This window comes from Panthera uncia (genome assembly GCF_023721935.1).
Source record: "Panthera uncia isolate 11264 chromosome C1 unlocalized genomic scaffold, Puncia_PCG_1.0 HiC_scaffold_3, whole genome shotgun sequence".
In the NCBI taxonomy this organism is placed as follows: domain Eukaryota; kingdom Metazoa; phylum Chordata; class Mammalia; order Carnivora; family Felidae; genus Panthera; species Panthera uncia.
In genome coordinates this window covers 62,745,999-62,768,001 of record NW_026057584.1, presented here as the reverse complement: position 1 = coordinate 62,768,001, position 22,003 = coordinate 62,745,999, and the positions used below count along the sequence as shown (strand labels likewise).

Genomic DNA, 22,003 nt, shown 5'->3' with positions numbered 1-22,003 from the left:
CACCCCAGGGCCTACATAGTTCTTAACTGTCTTTGAGCCAGTCTGAAATATTCCACCTCAAAAATCAAATGCTGGTCTTTTTCCATTTCAGAGAAAAAACAACATAATGGATGGACTTTTCAATGGAAAATTCTCCCATCACATATTTTCCTGAAACCCATGGTCTCTGCATCCCTTTGTCTGCAACTGAGTGCTGGTAGAACACAGAGAGAGTGAGTGAGTGAGTGAATCAGTGAGTGAATAAATAGGAGAAAGCTTACTGGGAAACCCTGGAAAAAGGTGACCGGTATGATCGGACAGCTTTGGCTGGACACACCTGCTGTGGTCATGATTCTATATTGCACACAATACTGCATGTCTGCTACTAAAATTGTCCCTGTTTCACGTGCTAAAATGATGAGCAACCTCAACTTCAGTCTTGTAAATAGTGCCCTGTCTCCCCGGTGTTCCTGCACTGGCAGAGTTTCCAAACAGCTGCCCTGGCTGGAAGGAAGGAAGCAGGGGGAGAACCCAGCACTGGGGGAGCCTACCAGGAGGGGCTACAGGAGGGCCAAAGTCCCCTGGAGAGGACAGGAAGGCACCAGCAGGCTCTCTGAGTCCTTTCTGGGATATACCAGGAAATGAAGCTGAGCAGAAAACGAATTCTCATAAAAGAAATTCCTGAGAACAATTTCATAGTGAGCTTAATGCCCAAAACAAATACCAAAGCTGGAAATTACAAACATTTCCAAGTGCAGGTTCTCCTGGCTCCCTTTTACCCGTGCATTCACACTTTCTACTGGCTGATGCAGCCACCCCCATGTTAATACATCAGAATACACACCCCACAGAAGCTTGAATTCCAATTTGGAACAAAACTCTCTCCAGCTGCAACTGTCCTCACTGCTCTTCTGTCAGGCTCAGCATGAGGAGCTCGGAGATCCCTCAGCAGTGGGTCCTTTCACTGAGCTCTGGAACACAATCAGATCCGAAAAGGGGGACTTGGCTCAGGGCCTACAGCGTAAGAAGAGGTGGAAATTGACTTTGAAAGGCAATTAAAGGGGCTGCCTCCCAGAGTTCAGGTGGGAACATAAGGAGCCTACTCCCCTCTGAGATTACCCCACCAGGCCTGTCAGGTCTGCATGTGCTGGGAATTCTTCCTCCCCTCCCTGAACTCTGGACACCCCTAGCTCTCAGGTTGCCTGGCACTTACAGCCCTGAGCTCTCTGCACAGCAAAATACAACCAATTCATGAGCTGGTCTTAAGAAGCACACCAAAGAAGTCTGATAAAATACACATTTATTAGAAATTTTTCAGCAGCATCATTTCCGTTTGCTTTTCTAATCAAAGTATATTTCAAAAAATTACAATAAGCTCTCAAAATACAAGCCACAAATATTTTGAGAACTCGGTAACAAAATAATCAGTAGTACATGTTTCATTCATCCATCCATCCATCCATTCATTGTTTTAAAAATGTGCAATATTAGCACAGAGAGCCAGAAATGCTACTCAGTATGGAACTTGTATATTCCTGCCATGGGTCCTGTTGTGAAGATATGCCCACTATTCAAGAGAAACTCTAGGCTCTACAGTACATTCCGATACAAATGTATAATTTAGCCAAAAGGACCTAAAAAAGGCTCAATAAGAACAGTTTCCCTTTCTATTCATGTTCAACTTAGGAAATAAATAGTCATTATAATGATATTTTCAGACAGAAACAAAAACCCAGTTGAGGCTTTGCTTAACTGGTATTCGCTTTGCACCTTACTTGATGAAGACACAGATTTGGTTTTAGTCATTCAGCTGGTGAGCTCCAGTGTCTGGGGTAGGTGACCGCCTGGGATGCCAGGCAAGGATGGAAACTGCCCTATGGTCCATCAGGCGAAAGACCTCGTTCAACTGGATACAAACTCTTTGCGGGACACTTGTACCTCCTGACATGGAATTTTCTCACAGACATCACAAATAAAAACGTTGACTTGACAGCTAGTGAGGTAACACATGTGAAAGTGTTCTGGCTAGACAACACAAACATGCAGAAGGGTGAAATTGAATTGGTTTTCTTCTACCTTCTGCATTATCTGAGGCATCTACGGTCAGACCCAGATGTCTAGATAACACACAGTGCCCTGTATCCATATGCCTACTAATCAGCTAATCGAATAATCAGCTAATCTTGAACATTAAGTGCTGAGGTGTAAAAATGGACCCAAGAGTGGGGCCTGGGTTTCTTTGCTTGATAATCCTATAGGGAATATGAGTGGTACCTCTTCTTTCGACATGGCGAAAGGCCCTAAGTCAATTCCTTTCTTTGTTGGGTCATTTACTGGAATGATCACCAACCAATTCAGCAGAGACTTTTCTCAGCAAATTTAATGATGTGATAATCTTTCCAAAATTTATAAATGTACAGTATATTTATAGCATTACCTTCAGATAGCTTCAGTGCAAAGATATCCATATAGTACATTGTGATAATTATTTGTAAAAATATGAGACAGCATAAGTAAAAAAAAAAAAAAAAAAAGACACACAAGACACGGTTTCCAAAGACACTTCCAACTACAGGCAAATGGGAAAAAATATATTTTTTTTAATAAAGTACTGAATGTTAACTTTTTCTTCATCTGTTTGTAAAAAATACATGTGCAAAAGTGTGTTTCTAATGATCCCTAAACAGATGGCATAGCTATACCTCAGAGTCTTCTCTAACAAGGTTTGCGGTGTCTGTAAAAGTGTCTTCCGTCGCGGTATAGGTTGGCACTGGGTCTCTCCTTGGAGAACTTTTAGCAGGAAGGGAAGGAGAGGGAGTGGGAGCCACAGCAGTGCTGTCCTTGTGTTCATTCTCCATCTAAGACCACAGGGAAAAACGAATCAGCCATTTATTCCCCCAGTGGGACTGGAAACAGTTTTGTGTGAAGAAAACAAATCTTTACCAGTTTTGCTCAGAATAATCTGAGTGCATACCCACCTTAGCCAGACAAGTTATTGCTAAGAAAGAATGCTGAACGCCTGTGGGAACAAAAATTGTCAACAATTACCTCCGCATAGATTGGGTTTTCAAAGTTGGTAGTTGGTTTCAATTTTCGTTTGAAGATACTCCATTTTGTTGCCTAAATGAAAAGGGGGAAACAGAAAACCTTCAGTAATGGAATTTTTTGCATGGATTTGTTCCTCCATGGAGGTTTTTTTTTTTTTTTTTAAATTTTAAGTTTGTTTGTTTATTAGAAACAGAGCACAAGTGGGGCGGGGCAGAGAGAAAAGGGAGAAAATCTGTGCTAATAGCACAGAGCCCAATGCAGGGCTTGAACTCATGAAACTGAGATCATGACCTGAGCCCAAACCAAGAGTTGAATGCACAAGCGATTGAGCCACACAGGCGCCCAACCTCCATGTAGGTTTTAAAATGTCTTCTGAGTGAAGGAAAAAGCAAACTGGGACCTGGGACCCCATGACCTGACCCATGGGTACATTGTTCAGTTCCTCCTCAGACAGTCCCCAAACTGAAACTGAAAGTGTCTGGGCTCTTTTCATCTAATAATTTCAAAGACTTCCTTGACTTGACATGTATAGTTGACAGAATCTGTGCCAACAGAATCTAGAAGCTTTGACAGAGACAGGCAAGAGATTTCTTCAGGGGCTGCTTAAAACTTAAGGGGAAAACCAGATTGTAACTCTCATTTCCTAAAATGATGTCTTGATCCTCGGTCAACTCAAACCTATCCCTTCCCCTTCATCATTTCCTCCTGTAATCAAAATAGCAATGGTGACAACAAAAAAATAGCATCTATTGAGAGCTTACTATGTATCAGGGGTTAGTCTAAAAGTTTTACAAGTTTTCCCAATTAATCTCCCTGGCAACTCTGAGGTAGGTGCTCTTATTTTATAGATGAGGAAGGAGTCACAGCAGGCGCATATAACTGAACTGTAGGTGGAAGAGTAGGCAATGATGATAGGACTCAGCGGACCATACACTGAAGAACCCAAAGAGAAATCACCACAGACTACGGCTGGTGGCCCAGGTCTCACTGAAAAGCTACCCATGGTGCCAGTGCCGGAAACAGCTCTGGCTGTTTCGAGATGGAAGAAGACAAAGGAACAGAAAGCAAGGGCGCGGACAGCCTACTCCAGCAGGAAGCTAAGGTAGCCCATATGTTTTAGGGGCATCTCTTGCTCTGTGAAATTAGGTGGCCAACATGTGAGGAAGTAGGGGGCACATGACTACAGGAGAAGACCATTCACTATAACCCACATGTAAGTGAACACCTACTCTGTACATGGCAGCCACCAAGAAAAAGATAAAGACATTTAGATCAAGAGCCTGGCCTCTGGAAGCTTACACTTATGGGATGGGCTCCTTGGAGTTAAGCAATTACTTACAAGAGAAACTGGTGATTTTCACTTTTATCTCCTTGGGAAATCCAGTGCATGTCAACATGACTTGGAAAACAATAGAACTGAGTCATAGGAATTCTTGCTCCTAGCTTTGAGTCTTTTGAGCAGATTTACTGATGAAACATACATTTGTGAGCCACTTTGGCACATTAATGTCAACCTAGAGAGAGCCTAACCAAGTGCTGCCTTACTGCTTTAAGCCACATTAGCTGCCATCTCAGTGCCCAGGAGACAACCGATAGAGAGAGATCCCTAGACATAGCACAGACCTTAGAGGGTCTCAGCCTCAACTGATTAAAAACAACAAAACAGAGGAAGAGCCAACACACTGCAAAGGTGAAGATGAGAAAGAAAGGGACTATAACTGATGAAGATCCACTCTCGTCTGAAAAGTCTTTCAGTGTTCATTGTTTCTGATGACAGATGTGCAGGTCAGAGGCTGCAACATCTCCACCACATTCCCCTTCCTGCTCAGGCTGGGAGAGAGCTCTGTCCAGTGGAGAGGATCACTAGACTTGAAATGGACTGAAAGAAAAGTTGAGAATATAAAATAAATCTGGCACTGCCTTGGGGTTGAGTCAGATTTAGGGAACACTCAAGAGACACAACATTGCGACACTCAAGACTTGTGACATCCAAGTATTTCGGTGTCTGTAGAAAATTAATCTTCAAAATCCATTTTAAAATGTAGCTTAAAAAAAATTCAGTCCCTTGAAAAAATATAAAACTGAAAATTCCTTTCTAAGACATTTTTATGTGTCTGGTGTGTGTGTGTGTATGTGTGTTCGTGCATGTGTGTATCAGAAGAAGGAATTAGTAAATGAAATATGAAAAGGTAGAGACCTTTGTTATAAACTCTTCATTAGCATTAATTTAGTTCAACTTTTATTTTGATCCAAACAAGAAGAATAGGAACCAATTTCTGAGGTGCTGAAAATTCAGCATGACTTCCAAGTTAACTCTGCAGATACCAGTTATGCTTACAGATTATTTCAGAAACAAGGATTGTGTAAATAGTCAGATTTATCACTACCCTTAGATTTGTTTCTTTATATTACTTTACAGGGGTCATAGAACCTTAAAACTGAGACATTCCAGATCCTATTGCTCCCAGTTGGAAATGGGGGTGCTGAGGCAGAGTGGGGCTGATTTCTGGGATCACAAGGCATTGGGGGAGACACTACTGATGCTTAATGGACAGGGGCCAGAAATACTAAAATGTCTTGCAATGCATAGACAAACTTTTGTACCACAAAGAACTATGCCAATAGTGAGCCCAATGAGAAACATAAAGACTCTAAAAACCAGAGGAAAAATATTTTGCCCAAAATCAGACAGCTAGATCTTAAATAGCTTCATATGTGTCCATTAAAACTAGTGATGGATTATATATTAACACAAAATTTCATATCAAATTTAATTTAATTTCTCTCTGTAGACCAATATAAAAATTTCAAAGTGCCTGAAAGCATGACAGAGAAGCTCTATTCGTGATCTTTTTTTCTTTTAATCTCCAGTGTTAAACCCTGTACCTGGCACACCGAGGGTAATAATGTTGGTTGGATGGATAGATGGACAGATGAAGAGAGTATGAATTAGTGCCATCTCGTAGTGAATATAGGTAACAGCAGTAGAGCTAAGAACACAGTACATTATTCAGGGAACAAAGATGTAGACTGTAGAAAAACTGTATTACATGAAAAAGGAAAAGGTCTTCTATATGTGTGATTGACACAGTGAACTCTTTATTCTAAGTCATTCTGTAAAATCAAGTAACTCTAGTCTGAAGAGACTAGATCCTGAAATCTGTTGCTCCTCTTTTTTTTTTTTTTTTTTTAACATTTATTTATTATTGAGAGACAGAGACAGACAGAGCATGAGCATGGGAGGGGCAGAGAGAGGATGAGACACAGAATATGAAGGAGGCTCCAGGCTCTGAGCTGTTAGCACAGAGCCCGGCGCAGGGATCGGACTCACAAACCCAGCGAGATCATGACCTGAGCCAAAGTCAGCCACTCAATGCCCCAGTTGCCCTTCTTTTTTCCATATGGTCTCCCACATCACAAGGAATATCATTCCATCTCAATCCATGCTAGAAATGTGGTTTTAGTTAGTGGAACAATTTTCAATTTATTATTATTTAAAAATTACCTTTATTAACTGCCTATCTTGGGTCCATGAGCCTATCAGGGTCTCCCTAGTCTCCCCTAGCATTAGTAAACCCAGAAATTCCTAAGCCCTTTGCAAATCCCATACCATTTCAGTAGCCAGACACTATTACCTGAGTTGCATCAGCACTTGGGGAAGCCGGCTTTGTGTCTGGAGCTATTTCAGAAGGGTTTATGGGACTTCCATAGTTCTGGTTATCCACATTTCCAGATACAGTCACCTGCATGCATATTAAAGGATATTATCCAGTTTTGAAAGAAGTTTTGCTGTGAGGTTTCTTATCAGCTCTTTGGTTCTCTTTACTGCCTTGCTTTCCCACAGACATGGTCAGGCACTATTTGTCTTTTTTTTTTTTTTAATTTTTTAATGTTTATTTATTTTTGACAGAAAGAGAGAGAGAGAGAGAGACAGAGCATGAGCGGGGGAGGGGCAGAGAGAGAGGGAGACACAGAATCCAAAGCAGGCTCCAGGTTCTGAGCTGTCAGCACAGAGCCCAATGCAGGGCTCAAACTCACAGACTGCGAGATCATGACCTGAGCTGAAGTCAGACGTTCAACCGACTGACCCACCCAGGCGCCCTGCACTATTTGTCTTAATAGGAGAACAATCCCGTGCCCTAGGACTAAACACCATTCCCATCTCCCCAAATCAAAGCACCAACCACTATGTCATCTGTCTCATGCCTTAGTCCTGGGAGACAAACCCCATCACAGTCATACTCTCACTTAGTAATGACAATTTTATCGTGTTCTCTGTGCTGCCTTATTTCCACTGTTGACCATATTTTCAGACAAACAACTCCAATTGTATACTGGCAGCCAAATCTTAGAGGAACAGCATGAATTATTCCCAAACTCAGTGGAGAACTGAGACTCTTATCTTTGGATATTTAGAATAAAATTACTATTCTGAGATGACTGCGTACAAGAGGTTGAATTTCTGAAACAAGAGACATAATGGAATTAATACCCCTCTAGACATTTTCTGCAACATTCATGTGATTCCAAGGTTCCCTCCTAAGCCCAAATTACCATGAATATATAGTTAACAAATTACAAGGTAAAAATTCACTCTTTTTCCTATATTTTTTACATTCACTGTTTCGTTTCTTCTCAAACATGTGTTTGTAAACATGGCCTCATTTTATTTCGAGCGAAAATGCCAAATGAAATGCCACATCTATTGTATCATGTGATCATATTTTTGCTACCTGGATATCAAAGGATCAGGAAAAATGCTTAAGATGCAACTGTTTCTGATCTTAAGAATGCTATCCATAAAATAAACCTTTTTATATTTAAAAGGTACCATATCTTATGATTTCAAATGAAGGTTAGGTATTAACCATGAAACTGCATTTCCCTGACGCTGTAGTTGTTTCAACAAAGGAAGTAGGCTAAATGCTGACAGGCACTAGAAGTGGTGTGGGAGCTACTGTTCCAGGTCCAGGGAAAAGTTCTTTCCCTTCATCTACTCACCTATGTCACCTCCCTGCTCCTCTTAAAGATGAGTGAGTAACAGGGCTGCACCAAAGGAAATTTAGGTATCTGCCTATCAACGTTGGGGACTTTAGTTTTCAGAAAAGTATGTGAAAGGCAAGCATAAGGAGGTCACCTCAAATAACACACTGGTGATACCAATAAGAACCCAGAGAGTATACCCAATCCCCCAAATCTCCACATAATGACCTGACAATCAATCACTTGTTCGTTTCACAAATATTTACAGAGAGTCTGTGTGAGTCAGGCACTGCTTGCCAAGCCCCTGAGTGGACTCATAATTCTTGCTCTGACCACTCAGCATGACAAGGCTCTTGGTCAGCACTCCGAGAATGGTTGCCAAGCCTCAGCGACTCTGCAACACGTTGGTGTCATACCCTTGGGTCAGTCCTATTATCGCATTTAGTGAACCTGAAGGGTGGGAACACTGCTTCCTTCCATTTGAGGGAAAGTCAGGAGAACACCAGGAGGGCATTATTCAATAGCACAAGATTCAGTAGTAGCAGAACCTGAAAGAAAGGGCTGTGACTTCTTACCTGGGTTGGCTGGTGAACCACTTTGACATCACTGTCCCTGGATGCATACATTGGGTTTTCAAATATTATGGGCTGCTTCCCCATCTCCATGGCAAAGTGTTCACTCTGACGGAGAAAAGAAGTAGCTGGTTTACACAGGAAGGAAGGTGCCCTCCTCACACCTGGAGGTATACTAGTTGCTATGCCAAATTTATCCAAAAAGAACTTAAAGAAAAAGCCAGGAGACACAAGGCCTCCACACGGCAAACATCACATGAAGTAACAAATGCACTAATTCATCAGATCAAGGAAACAGAAACACTCTTTTACACCCACATTCTCTTTGGCTCGTTGATGCAAATATTCACTTGGGGATAGGTCTGCACAGCAGAGAAAAGGGTGGCTGGTGGAAAAAAGAGCAAAGAGGAGAAGAGGGAGAGGGGAAAGAAGAAAGAATAGGTAATATTGTACTTTTATGTGGAGGCTAAACATCAAAGATTTGGGAGAAAGGCAAAATATTGAAAGTTATTTTCCAATCCTGGTTATAGACCCTGTACTAGTATACTCATAAAGTAGCCATTTGGTCCTCACAAGAGGTATTACTGTATCCATTTTATACATGGGGACAATGAGGGTCAGAGCGATCAAGCTTCATGCCTATTATTACATTCTTAGAAGGCGGCAGAGTTGTGATTTGAACCAACCACTGCATCTAAAATCACTATGTATCCCAACTATACACATTGGTGGGAAAATACAGAAGACTAGGAAACATGGATTTCCCTACTCCTTCCCTTAACATACAAAGAGTCATCAAATAAAAACAATACCCATGCTCTCTCTCCCCTCTCCCCCAAAAAACATAAGACTCTTTAAGATTCTCATTAAACTTAACACTGTTTAGGATTCAAGTGTGGCTTAGAGCCGGGGTAAAGTGCAATTTTATTACTAATATGTTAGAGACCTTTCTGCAAAAACGTAATGTTTCCTAATTTTGTAAAGACTTCACGTTGAGAAGCATACCATTTCATTTTTATTCTAGGTTAATTTTATTCTCTATAAAAAGTGTTTCTTTTATAAAACAGTAAGCATACAGCCATTTTGCGGCCACACTCACCATCACCACTGATCTGTCAATGGCGGACTCAGGCCCAAAACCAGACACTCCAATATCCATGTTAACATCTGCTCCTGATCTGAAGGTCACCCCATTTCCATTTTCAGAGGATTTAACTAGACTGCTTAAGCTGAAATAAAATAATTGAAACAGTGTACGATTTTTTAAGCCACCTGTTGCAATAGTACCCTCTCCTCCATATTGCTAAAGCTTACTTAAATGAAACGCTCAATTCTCACTCTGAATTCATACCTCAAATATGGTAGGAAGTTGCCTTAGCTACACAGAAGTGTTAAAGCACATTGTTGAATGCTTGACATCTAAGAGAGGGCTAACTTGGCACTTGCAGGAATAAAGCCTGGTCCAAACCACAGACTGTGTTCCAGTCTAATCTGAATCCCCACCAGTGGGCATAACTATTTGGACGATAAAGTGTGATTTGCATTCAGGCTTCAAAAAAGCATTAGATTAAGAGGTTGTGATTTGAAATGATGGCTTTTAAGTTCAATACTTTTTGTTTCTACAGAATAGGTTAAGCTGCACGTTATGCTATTTTAACTTACAAAAAAACCAAACCAAAACAAAACAAAAAACCCTGAATTATTCACATAGTCACATCACCCAAGCTTCTAAAATCAATATTCCACATGATGAAACTGACCTTGGTAGCTTGGGCAGAGAAGGCAAAAGGGAGCCAGTTCTCCTGTAGTGGAAAAATCCTAATGCTGCCAATGCTCCAATTATGATGATCAGGATGCCTGTCAACAGCACAGCCACTGCTGCCACCGAAGAGGGAAGAAAAGTGACCATATCAGCATGGGGAAAGGGAAAGGAACCAATAGACTTAAGAGTGGAAGCTGAGGGCAGAACCAATTCAAAGACTGAGTTAAATAGAATATAAACAGCTTTCAACTTAGGAGCTGTGAAGCATTTCCAGGTCACTCATATATATATATTTTTTAATGTTTAGAGTGCGAGAGAGGTGGGGGACAGAGAGAGGGGGGAACAGAAAATCCCAAGTGGGCTCTGCGCTGACAGCAGGAAGCCCGATGTGGGGCTCGAACTCACAAACTGCGAGATCATGACCTGAGCCAAAGTCGGACACTCAAACAACTGAGCCACCCAGTCGCCCCCAGGTTGCTCATATTCTTAAAACTTACTTGTTCCTGGAGGGACACCTTTTGAAAGTCCTATTTCACAATATTTTCCCATGTAGCCACTGGGACACCTGAAAGTGAAAGGAGAACTGCTCATAAGCTGTGGCATTCTTAGGCTTCCATAGCTATTGTACAAGCACATCTTCAGGTAGAGAGAGGTTTGACTGAGCAAATTACACACGGGACAGTCAGTGTATCTTGCACGACTTTGTTTATTCTGCCAAGATATGATGAGCAGCAAGAACAACTGACTTTGATCTGACTATGAAATTCACTTTCAATGCTGTGGCTATGACACCTGCAAGGTCATCAAATAAATGTATTGGTGTCTACTCTATGCAATGTTTCCATTGAGAATGAAAATGGAAACCAAGATTGTATTCTTTCCGCTGATATGTTTCCATTAAACAGTTTTTAAAGACCTCCATTTATCTTGCGCCACGTTAGAGCTTTCTCAAGAATTCTTTTTTTTCCCCTAAGTCTTTAGCCCACTCTCTGCTCATCACAAGTGCTTGGGCTGACTCAGCTCTGCTGACAGCTGGTCTCCCACACTCCAAATGTAATTAACACCAGGTGAGTAGAGAAATTGGGGCTGTCACTTCTCTAATCCCTGTTACAGTTGGCTCACAATCCTGTGGCATCTCATGGGGGCTTGTTGGAAATGCAGAATCCCTGTGAATGAGATGATACTTATGCACAGTATGGTTTGAGAAGCACTGCCTTAGTTCTCTGCGGACTCTCCCAAGGGAGGGCAAGCTGGTCATGATGTGAAAATTAGTGAACTGGCAAGGCTCCTGTACTTGTTTTTCTGGCTACTTTGTCTTAAATTCCCCCAAGGCCTACAACTCGGACCTCAACATTCAGACTTACTTGCATTTGGGGAGGTCATTCTCATCAAAATAGCAATTTCCTCCGTACATACACCTGCATGGGGGGGGCATGTTGATAGGACTTTCGATGGCTGCAGAAAGGGAAAGCCATGCATGTGTTAGTCAGCCACACTCAGCAGAGCACCCAAACCATGCAAATGTGCTTCAGGCCCAGGGTCAGAGTGGGGAGTGGATGGGGGCAGGGCAGCTAATTAGTTTCCTCATCAAAACGTTACCTTCCACTTAAGTCAGATGAATATCCTTATCAATAATAAGGTCTTGGAGAGTAATGTACATTTGGTGGAAAGAAAGAGGCAATTTATAGCATTTTTACCCCAGTGGAGAGATGCTACACTCCAGAACATATATTAACATTTAAAAGAAACTTGTGGTAAAGAAATCTCTTAGGACATTCGTGTTCTCATTTGAAGTTTTCAGAATTCTCCTCTGCAAGCCCAGTGAAACACAAGAGTTCAATCTGGGCACACCTCAACACTTCATCTGAAGTCTTCAAAGCATCAGGGACCCATCAATCAAGCAACAATGCAGATACACAGATGCCTGATAGACAGCTGGTTAGAGATTTCCTATTTTTTAAGTCCTCCAACTTGCCCTTGCTCTGGGTCCCTGCTCCAGCTCAGCCCCCACGTACTCCTTGGAGGTGCCTGATGGGGTTGTTAGCGTTTTCATGTCTTATACCTAGAAGATGCTCAGTAAGTATCTGTCACATGTGCACTTATTTAAGGAGCTCAGATATCCTCCTGGCTCAGTCCCTCTATTTGAATCTCTACTCAAAGTTCATTTTATCACAGAGGCCTTCCCAGAGCTCTCTACCTAAAGGCCACCCAACTCCCACCCGACCCTCATCCCTCTTACCCTGCTTTCGTTTTCTCCTTTTGCTTTTACTATCTGACATTATACATTTGGGGAGGAGGGGTAGTCTCTATTTAGAATCTCTATTAGAATATAAGCTCAACAAAGGCAAGGGATCTGTTTTGTTCACTTTCATTATCTCCAGCACTTAGCACTTAGCCCATAGTAGGCTCTCAATAAATACTTATCAAATTAATTAATTAAAATGCCAAACTAAGACCCCATATGGAACAACTACCACCATTATCGTGCTTGCTTTGGTTAAAGTTCTTTTAAACAAGAATCTGACTATAATGCACTTGGCAAACAATGTAAATGAGGAAAGTAGTAGATGAAGTAACATCTTCACAACACCGCCCATGAGTGCGAAATTGTGATAAATGTCAGAACCATCTGTCTACAGCATACAACAAATGTCAAAAGCTTGAAATTGTTTGGCTCAAAATATTACTAAATACTGTCATCTTGCCAATATTTCCCCCAGCCTCGGGATGAGAGTGGGGACAGGGGAAAAGAAGCGGGAGTAGCTGTTTTTTGGTTCCTGCGTTCATTCTCTAAACCCGCCAACTTTTCCGGCTGGTTCAGAAAAGCCAAAAGTTGGTGCCTTGTTTAACCACTTGCTCCCCCTGGTGGCCACAGGTGGTTAAGCATAGCGTCATCAGCTAAAACTGAGGGAAGGGAACCATAAAATGGGCCACTAAAAAATAAAAACAAGGATGTGAGCCACAAAATGGGCTGCTAGCAAACTACAGGATGATTTTTTTAATGAGTATTATTAAGAATTGGATACTAGCCAGGGACACTAGTTATTCCCCAGGACTTATATATACTCCCTAATTTAAGAGTCACTGAAGAAAGGTCCTGCTAGGCACAGATCATCCACAGCATTTGGGATGAAAAATAAAGCACTGCTTCCTTATTCCAGCCTCCAGCCTCCAACAATGTAAGGTGTCTTTTTTTTTAAATTTTTTTTTTAACGTTTATTTATTTCTGAGACAGAGAGAGAGCATGAACAGGGGAGGGGCAGAGTGAGAGGGAGACACAGAATCTGAAAGAGGCTCCAGGCTCTGAGCTGTCAGCACAGAGCCCGACGCGGGACTCGAACTCACAGAACGTGAGATCATGACCTGAGCCGAAGTCGGACGCTTAACCGACCAAGCCACCCAGGCGCCCCGTAAGGTGTCTTTTTAAATGTACCTTTTTCATTTGTCAAAACTTTGAAATGAGCATGTGAGGAAAAGAGTGACCCTCCTCTTGCCCTCCCATCTGCACTGGATAAGGTCCCCCACCTCAGGAACCTGGTTCCCCACTTGAGGAACCCCAATTAAAGCCAGATGGATTCTGGGGCAACAGACATCCAGTATGGAGGTAAAGAAAGGAGGTAGAGACCTTATTGAAAACCCACTCTTCCAAATATCCTTACAAAACAAAACAGTGGTAGATTTGGGGGCACTGGATTTGTACCCTACAGATCCTAGCAAATAATTCTCAGCAATCACTGGAACACCAACTCTGTTTGGCTCCCTAAGTCCCACTCAGCTCTGTTCATATCTCCCCATCTCTCATCCCTCCTCCGAGCCACCCCCGCTCTATCCTGCAAAGGACCCAGCCACACGAGGATTTTTTCCAGGCTCCTGCAAGAAGAGAAGCACAAGTAGGGAAGCTACTGAAGAAGGCAGAAGAGCATTCCCAGGGCCCCATGGCTGTGCAGACAGCACCCCTACCTGCGTTACAATCAGTGGTGCTTCCTGCTATAAAGGTGGAGCCTTGGGGACAGGCACAGCTGTATCCTCCAGGTCTCAGGAGGCAGAGGTGACTGCAGACATTTTTGCAGCGGTTAGGCACTGGAAAGCACATGAGGACAGTGGTTAGGGTCTGAAGAGGGAATGAATTCACCAACCAAAGATACGCCCATCAACTGAGTTGTGGCCCTGCCAGGTGACATCAAAGCCCAGCACTTCTAGGCCACATGGCACCTGGCTATTCACCTCATTTACATGACCGTCCCCATGGCACCCCATCAGAGTGGCACAGCCACCCTCCTACTTCTCACCATCCTACACTCACACTGTCTACTGGCCATCATTTATCTCCTCCCCGTCTCTGGCAGATTTGGAAGGTAGGTGTCCAGTCCACTGCACGACCACAAAAACTAATCAACGCAAAGCAATTTGAGATAGTTCAAAAGACCACAAAGACCCTATTATTATGTCAAGATTTGTCGTTACCTAAATTTGGATAGATCGTAATGTGTCCAAATTATATATTACATATGATTTCCACCCTACCCGCACAGGAGTACTTTCTTCAAGTACTTTCCTTACTTGAAAAACAAGGGAATTTAGACCTGTTATTATCAGAATCACCTGAGAGCTATGCACAACTACTGATGCCCAGTCACAGAAATTCAGATTTAAATTGGTCTAGGATGTTACAAGTGTTACTGTTAAAAGCTCCTCAAGTAATTCTAGAGTCATCTGAATTCTACCTTAGCATGTACTATGATTTCTCCAAGGTACAGATGATCTCTAAACTTCTTCTCAGACTAACATTCTGTGATCCTGATTCTCTGGCATCCAGTCTGTAACTACAGACAAGGAAATGGCTATAAAATAAGCCATATTCCAAAGTCTCACTCAAAATCTGCCCCATTACCATTTCTTCAGCTCTCTAGAAAAGAGCTTTTCAAACTTGAATGTAATATAAACCACCTGGGGAATTTGATTGAAAAAGGCTGGGTGGGGCCTGAGAGACTTGCATGTCTCACCAGTGCTACTGGCCCACGGCCCATACTTGAGCAGGGCCTGGAGCAGGACTTCTCAAATGTGGTTCCTGAACCAGCAACATTGGCGTCAGTTGGGAATTTGTTAGAAATGCAAATTTTAGGCCACCTCAGGCATATTAAATCAGAAATCTCTCAGGTAGGGCCCAGCAATCTGTGTTCAACAAGCCCTCTAGATGATTATGATATATGCTAAAATCTGAGAACGACTGGTCCAGAGTAAATGTTAATCTGGCACAGCTTGGTCTAGATTTCTGGCCTACACAGCAATCAGCATTCTCCAAAGGGGGCCCAGCCAACTCCACTGACTCCTAGGTAGCCTTTTCTACAAAGGCCAGAGAGGGGGCTCACCACATGTACCGTCCTCTCCCTTCTTGCCTTTAAAACTGCCCAGCACGAGAGCCCCAGGAGCATGGAGGACTTACGAGCTATTATACTGGTGGGGTTCCCTATATGTGAGATGAGAATAAAATCTAATTATAATTCTGGAGATTAACTAAAGTAACAAATGTCTGGGTTAACACTTGAAGAGAGAATCTGACTTATAGAGCTTAATAAAAGCCTATTTCCTTTCCTCACTTCAAAAATTTCCCTCCCTTTTATCTAGCTTGATTCAGTGGTGAAGGATGAATTAGAACACAGGTAACCTGGTGAAGCAGGACCCACAACTAAGAAAATGGGAGAGAGGGGAGGGGGTAGAAATGCATGACTGACAATTTTAAACTGAAGCTCACGTAGCTCAGGATAACTTGACTAGCCTGATGTTCACGAAACCCATTGTTACCCACCTGACACCTAGCAAGGGTTTGATGCCTACTGGATTCTGTGGCCTAGAAGTACATACTTGTAACTCCAAACAATGAGGGCCAAAAAAAATTTTTTTTCTTAAACAGGCTCCAAGCCCAGTGTGGAGGCCAACACAGGGCTTGAACTCATGACCCTGAGATCAAGACCTGAGCTGAGATCAAGAGTTGGACATTTAACCAACTAAGCCACCCAGGCGCCCCAGGACTGAAATATGTTTACTTCATATCTGCTGGTGGTGTATATAATTACATTTGACCGCCAATTTTATTTTTCTTTGGTCGAAATGGTTAAAACACACACACACACACACACACACACACACACACACACACACCTTTCATGCACCAAGAGATCAGACTATTATAATCCACTACCATTTTCCAACAATATAGCCATTAATTTGAAATAAGATTTCTAGATAATGAGGAACATCTTACTCCAAGGGATGTTACCTGACCGATCGTATCTATGTTGATGGAAGATTCGAACTTGAGTGAGCCATGGGTTCACCATCAGCATTTTCTCCTTCTCGTCTTGCCCAAATTTATCTTGCTTCCATACTTCTCCCTTATTCTTAGATATCCAGTAAAACTGGCCTTCAAAGATGTCCAGGTTATATGGGTTCATTGCTGCTTACGCACAGAGGAAAACCAAAACAAAGCAAGATAATTGAATAGAAAATTCCCTACCCCTCTTTTATGTCAGATGTCGTTATGCTTGAGTTATTCCCTAATTCAATGCCTTGAAAATCCAGGAACATTCAGGCAGACTTTCTGTACATGTGACCACAAAACTGTGCTACTTTCGGAGATCAAGATGACAGACATTAAACTAGATTAATGTCTACTGGTTCATGCCAATTATAGAGTACTTGCTTGCTTTCAAGTTGCTGATTTGATTTTCTCTTTGGACAATAATTTGGATGGCAGAGATCCTTTTTTTTTTTCTTTGAACATAAGATACCACTTATCAGGAAAAGCTGGTAGATACTGGATTGTTGCAGTTATGCAGAAATCTGGATTAGAAAATAAAATGTTTCTCTCCTTCTAGATGTTTCCAGTTGTACATAATAAACAATTGAGCATAATAAAAACAAATAGGTCTAGAAATGGTTAGACATGGATTTCCATTGGTACACATGACTGTCGCCCCTATCAGGGCAACCTAATAGGAAACTTGGTTATTTCAATATCTGTTGCTAACAGTGTCTTTTAAAAATTATGTTAAAAGGATAAAAACAAAACAAAACCTTAATTACTACTAATGGATTCATTTGCATTTAAATCAGCAGCTGGAAGCTGAGGGGAGCAGTATCTAAGAAAATATATCAATCGGTTCCTAAGATTCAGATTCCTTCTGGAGAAAATGGGCAGAGAATGGAAATATATTTATTATTTAACATGGTAAATTGTAACTCATTTCTAACCTGCATTTGCAACGATTCTTCTATCAGTCCCATCATGTTTTATACTTTCAATATTGTTCTCCTTGAAGTCACTCCAGTAGATCCGGTCATTGTTCAGATAATCAATAGTGAGGCCTGTTGGCCAACCAAGGTCCTCCTGCACCAGGATGTTCCGATGTTGTCCATCCATCCAAGCAGACTCGATTTTAGGTTCTCTGCCCCAGTCAGTCCAGTACATAAGCCTGTAATGGAAAGTTTCCTCTAGTGAGGCTTCTACACTGAAACAGAGCATGAACTTCCAAAAAGGAAATCAACTATTTTTCATTGAGATCTGGGTGCTAAGTGATGCTATTTTTATACTTTACTTTAGAAGAAAGGGAGAGAAAAGGAGGGGCCAGTGCATCTGTAGTCCTTCCTGAAAACTTCCTCAATAGAGATTGCCCAGCCCTGTCCAAGTATATACATTCAGACAATTTAAAATGTATAATGACAAAGCTGTTCATTCTTCATAAAGTATTTATTGAATGCCTATGTGTGAGCAGCACTGTCCTGTGTTCGACATGTATCAGAGAACAAAACAAGAATTCCTATTTTAAAATGGAGACCAGGGATTGCACCACCTCAAATACCTGGAAAAGACCAGGCAGGCAAAAAAAATGACTGGAGCACAGCAGTCATGAACATCAAGCGATGGTGAGAGCAAAGCCCTGTCTACAAGTTCCAGGCAATACTGCATCAAGGAAGGGATACCTAACTGGTGTTACCAGTTGTTCTGGTTTTTCAAGCCAAACATACAGCGTTAAATTTGTGTGTGTGTGTGTGTGTGTGTGTGTGTGTGTGTTAGCAATTAAATTTAAAAAACCTTAAAGCTCTGTTTAGTTCAAGTAAAATATATCTGTGAGCCATATTCAGCTACCACTTTGCAGCCTCTAGTCTAAACCAATCACCAGGTATAAACCAATCCTTAAATTCTATTGAGAAATGTGTGGATTTTGGACAACTGGGTTATGGAAAAAATTGTGGCCAGAGGCCTTCCCCTTACACAGTATCAGTCTGAAGCTTGGATGGTCCTAAAGATCTTTAGGGCATCTGAAATTAGTCATAGATGTCAATGCAAAAAGTTCAAAGTCAATTTCAGTACAATTAGGAAAAAATAATTAAAGATATAATTTCTTGAAAATCCAGTGGCAAATATCTAGAAAATGAAAGACTCCTTCAAGTACTGGGGTGCCTGGGTGGCTCAGTTAAGTGTCCAACTTGTTTAAGTTGGACACTTGGTTAAGTGTCCAACTCTTGATTTGGGCTCAGGCAGGTCATGATCTCACGGTGTATTGGGCTCTGCACTGATAGCGTGCAACCTGCTTGGGATTCTCCCCCTCTCTCTGTCCTCTGTCCCTCTCCTGCTGGCATTCTCTGTCTCTCTCAAAATAAATAAACTTAAAAAAAAAAAAAAAGGACTCCTATAAGTACTTACCCTAGTTTGGGATTCACAACCACTGCAGCTGGTTGATCCAGTTGGGTGGAAATCAGCCACTTTGTGTACCTCCCATCAAGTTTAGCCACCTGGATCCGTTTACTCTTGGCATCTGACCAGTAAATATGCCTGAATTTAAAGGGACAAAGTTAAAAATCCAAAAAATCTGGACTGGTCATTTCGAGGGAAGAGGTTTGAAGATGAAAGCATTCAGTTTGGAAGCTGGGGCCAACAAGACAACCACTTAGATACTCATGATGAGAGCAGAGTCTCCCTCCATCAGGAATGCCCCAATCTCTTCAGCCAAGGGAGCATCTTTGGAAAGTTACAAGTGGAAGAGTAAGGGATAGAGGGGACTCCTTCCTGATCAGCCAGGATCAGTGATGATGGTGGACACCACATCTGGCATTACTACGAGACATGTACTTTCCAGGTGGAAGTCACCAGGCATTGTTTAGCTGGTCCTTTAACTGCAACTGCCCTGTGAATCTGTTTCGATTCAACCAAGAGCCCCAGTGGAATTAATAGGAATCTGGCATCAGCTCCAATGAGCGGAAATAGCCTTTCCAAAATAATGAACTCAGCAAGGCCACCCTGCCCTATTTTCACTATTAGAGCTGCAGGTCTCAGTCTCTTACAAGCAGAAAGACTTCGTCAGCTTCTTCACTCGCTCTTTCATTAAGGCTGAGAAAGAAGCAAAACTTCACACATGAAGACAGATTTGCTACTGCCTGTTTGGTTTTCAGAAGGAAGTGCTACAGTCTATATAGTTTCAAGTTACTGACTCTCTGAGGCCTTGTTTCCTGACAAAAAATGCTGAAATGACTGTCCTGATAGCCTGTGGGCACAGCAGGGACCTAATTAACTTCTTCAGAGATGTTCAAGTCTTCCAGGAGCATTAGACAGGTTTGTTAAAAGGTGAAAACTAATTTATGCTGCAAATGACTCTCATTCTCCCAGAGGTCGGCAACAAGCCCCTGAGACTCCCCTCTCAAACATTTTTTTTCATTATTCATTCCTTTCCAAGTCCATGGGGGAGTCTATGAATGCGTGAGCTCTGATTCCAACATAATCACTTTCCCATAAATGCCACTCCAATGCAAGGCTCCTCCTCAAAAAAGGAGCTTATGAACTTTTCCACATCAGTTTGCATGTCATGAATCTGCCTGATGATAAACCTACTTAAGGCTCTTATTTAGAGATCATACAAAAGCTCTGGTTCTAGTCCCTGGGGCTCCAGGAGACCTAAAAGAGCAGAACAAAGCTGACACTGCTATTAACTCAACCCAAAGACTACACAGGAAAGCCAAATTTCCAATCTGTTCAGACAATACAGTCTGCTCAAAACACAAGATGTGGGTTGTTCCTCCTCAAAATAATTACCAGAGAAAAATGTCTCATCTCAACTGCCTTGCTGGTAGAATTGTGAGACTGTTCCATTTCTTCTAAAATGAATAGTGCTGCCATACTGGAAGTTAATTTTGGAATCCAAAATTCTGTCGGCAAGAAAGCTCTCCTAGATATGATACAAAATCTTGACTTCGGTGCTTTCCCAAACTTTTTCATGGCATACATAGACTATAGGAAATGATACTGTCTATATGACACCTTGGGGTAAGCAGAGGTGGTTGCTGGGGCTAGAGAAAGCCCAGGCATCAGCCAGCTGCACCAGCGCTGAGTGCACCCATATCTGGGTCAGCTTAACTCACGTGGTGTGAGTTAAGCAGGAGGGAGATCTAGCCAGGAAAATAGAATTGACAAGAGGGGAACGTGGCTAAATTTACCTTCCAACCCAGTCCACTGCTAATCCGTCTGGCTGCATTATGTATTTCAGGTTCAGGTTAACCTTTGACACAAGATTATTAGTACCGGATTCAAAGTTGGGGATGTAGGCACGTTTAATAGCACCAAATTCAGAACCGTGGCCTAGCACAGTGTAATATATGACACCTGCAAGGGAAGACAAACAGGTGAGTTTCATCTTAAGAACATCAGGTAAGGGAGGAACTGGGGTCTAATCGGGTGGACTACTGTTCCTTCCTTGACATCTCTACTTCCTTATTGTTCCTATAAGACTAGTAATTCAATTACATATATCTGATCAAACTCAACACATTATACTTGAGCTACTAGCTACAAATACTTCAACTGATAGCTTATTGATACTGACTTAGCTGTCTCTATTTCAAGGTAACTTATTAAAATATATTTCAGTCAAGAGCCTATTTTCTCTCATTAGGATCAAGTTCTAGTTTCAAAAAAAAAAAATGTATGGATAGACCAGGGGCAGACTATTCAATAACTGGCAGTAAAGGAGCTATGTAGACGAGAAATCCTATTTAGCGTATAGACTACAGGATAGTGGATGGCAGGCATTTAAAAATCAAAGGAAGACTATGGCTTCCTAGGTATTTTCCATGCTTAAAAATTTTATTGTATTGTGTAAGTGTGAAGACACTACCATAAGAAATCTTACATTGCATTGTTATTGATAGTATGCAAAGCATTTTCACATGTTATCTCATTTGATCTTCAAAAGAACTCTCAGAGGTAGTCAGCAGACAAGAATACTGTTCTTATTTTACAGGTAAGAAATGGAGAACCAGAGAATTGTTACAATTATTTAAGGTGGTTTAGTAAAAGCATATATAAAACACTACGGGCTCATGAGTGAGTACTTATGGAACTGTGCCCAGGAAGAATTATAGAAGATGTCAGAGGAGGTGACATTTGAACTGAGTAGAAACGTTGAGTTTGAGTAGAAATTTTGAAAGGTACAGTGATGGGGAAGAACAGTCCCTACCTGAGCAAAGACAAAGAGATATGAGGTGGTCCTGAAAGGATAATCCCCAGAGATGGGAGAAGGTTTGGTTAGAAGTTGACAAAGTTTGGCTGGGACCCACCGTCATGCTAAGGCATCCAGAACATGCTGGACAGGAGGAGCTCCCTCTTCCA

The 22,003-nt window shown here is 41.8% G+C and overlaps 1 protein-coding gene across 1 annotated transcript in view; it reads right to left on the bottom strand.

The window, feature by feature from the left end:
- Positions 1-1,262: 1,262 nt before the first annotated feature.
- Positions 1,263-22,003, bottom strand: part of LRP2 (LDL receptor related protein 2) — a 200,288-nt gene continuing 179,547 nt past the window's right edge. The window contains exons 67-79 of the mRNA XM_049616085.1: positions 20,833-20,998; positions 19,049-19,177; positions 17,596-17,816; positions 16,622-16,798; positions 14,305-14,424; positions 11,709-11,799; positions 10,842-10,909; positions 10,343-10,460; positions 9,682-9,811; positions 8,586-8,690; positions 6,663-6,770; positions 3,028-3,099; positions 1,263-2,837 (exon numbers count right to left, since the gene is read on the bottom strand). Coding sequence (XP_049472042.1) covers positions 2,676-2,837; positions 3,028-3,099; positions 6,663-6,770; positions 8,586-8,690; positions 9,682-9,811; positions 10,343-10,460; positions 10,842-10,909; positions 11,709-11,799; positions 14,305-14,424; positions 16,622-16,798; positions 17,596-17,816; positions 19,049-19,177; positions 20,833-20,998 — 1,667 coding nt within the window. The 3' untranslated portion in view covers positions 1,263-2,675. The remainder of the gene's footprint in view (positions 2,838-3,027; positions 3,100-6,662; positions 6,771-8,585; positions 8,691-9,681; positions 9,812-10,342; positions 10,461-10,841; positions 10,910-11,708; positions 11,800-14,304; positions 14,425-16,621; positions 16,799-17,595; positions 17,817-19,048; positions 19,178-20,832; positions 20,999-22,003) is intronic.